The sequence below is a fragment of the Capsicum annuum genome, unplaced genomic scaffold, assembly GCF_002878395.1.
Source record: "Capsicum annuum cultivar UCD-10X-F1 unplaced genomic scaffold, UCD10Xv1.1 ctg62620, whole genome shotgun sequence".
In the NCBI taxonomy this organism is placed as follows: Eukaryota; Viridiplantae; Streptophyta; class Magnoliopsida; order Solanales; family Solanaceae; genus Capsicum; species Capsicum annuum.
The window spans coordinates 1-1296 of NW_025871648.1; the positions used below are offsets into that span (position 1 = coordinate 1).

The 1296-nt window shown below is 38.7% G+C and overlaps 1 protein-coding gene across 1 annotated transcript; it reads right to left on the reverse strand.

The window, feature by feature from the left end:
- Positions 1-60: 60 nt before the first annotated feature.
- On the reverse strand, positions 61-972 carry LOC124885278 (LRR receptor-like serine/threonine-protein kinase ERL1; the record flags this gene model as incomplete). Its single annotated transcript, XM_047404550.1, has 2 exons — positions 61-686; positions 813-972. Coding segments are annotated over 2 exons (786 nt in total), but the record flags the coding sequence as incomplete, so codon positions are not given.
- Between the last annotated feature and the right edge of the window lie 324 nt (positions 973-1296).

Sequence of the window (1296 nt, forward strand, 5' to 3'; positions counted from 1 at the left end):
GAAATAGCAAGTCTGTGCAGTTGGCCAAAGACTGAGGGATTCTCCCCTCTAGTTCATTGCCATTCAAGTTGAATAATTGGAGTGCACATCCATTGTTAAAAGTTATTGGAAGAGTCCCAGAAAGATAATTGTGTTGCATATCCAGATTCCAAAGATGACCACTCATATTTCCTATACATTGTGGAATTTCTCCCATCAAGTTGTTTCTGGCAAAAACTAGACGTCGCAGTGACGTCAAATTGCAAATAGACAAAGGGATCTCTCCGCTGAGATTATTATCTGACATCCTCAATAGCAGGAGGCCACTGATACTGCCCAAACATTGAGGAATTTCTCCCTTCAAGTTGTTTCCGGCCAAATCTAGCAATACTAATGATGTCAAATTGCAAATAAATAAAGGAATTCCCTCAGTCGTCAGATTGTTGTCACTAAGAAACAGACCTTGCAAATTTCTCAAATTTTCAAAGGAGGATGGAATTGGGCCAGAGAGTTGATTATTGGATAATCCCAGATCGTTGAGTTTTTTCAGCTTCCCCAACTCACTAGGAATTGGGCCAGAGAGTTGATTATTGGATAATCCCAGATCGTTGAGTTTTTGCAGCTTCCCCAACTCACTAGGAATTGGGCCAGAGAGTTCATTATTAGATAATAACAAATCGTTGAGTTTTTTCAACTTCCCCAACTCACTAGGAATTGGGCCAGAGAGTTAATTAGCATAAAGGTCCAGAAGTTTGAACTCAGATAAGTTACCTATAGTTTTTGGAATTAGACCAGAAAGATTGTTTGTGTGTAAGCTTAAATTCTGAAGTGACTTCATCTTTCCTATTTCTGCAGTAATGGGACCAAACAATTCATTGGAGAAAGCGTAGAACACTTTTGCATTGGTCAAGTCACCTATTTCTGGAGGGATGTGACCTGTTAATTGTTTTTTTTCCAGATAAGCTTCAACGAGATTGGCAAGTTTTCCTATTTCTGCAGGAATACAGCCAGAAAGGTGATTCTCATAAAGAGACAAATAGGAAAAGTTGTTCAATTTCCCCAATGAAGGAGGAATAGAACCATTAAGAAAATTGGTACTCAAATCTAGTTCGGTAAGAGACCTTAGGTAACCTATTTCTTCCGGAACGGAGCCAGAAAGTTGATTCTCATAAAGAAACAGATAGAACAAGTTGTTCAAATTCCCCAATGAAGGAGGAATAGAGCCATTAAGAGAGTTAGCACCCAAAGATAGCTTAGTAAGAGATCTTATCTGACCTATTTCTCCTGGAATGGGACCATTTAAATGGTTTTGAAATA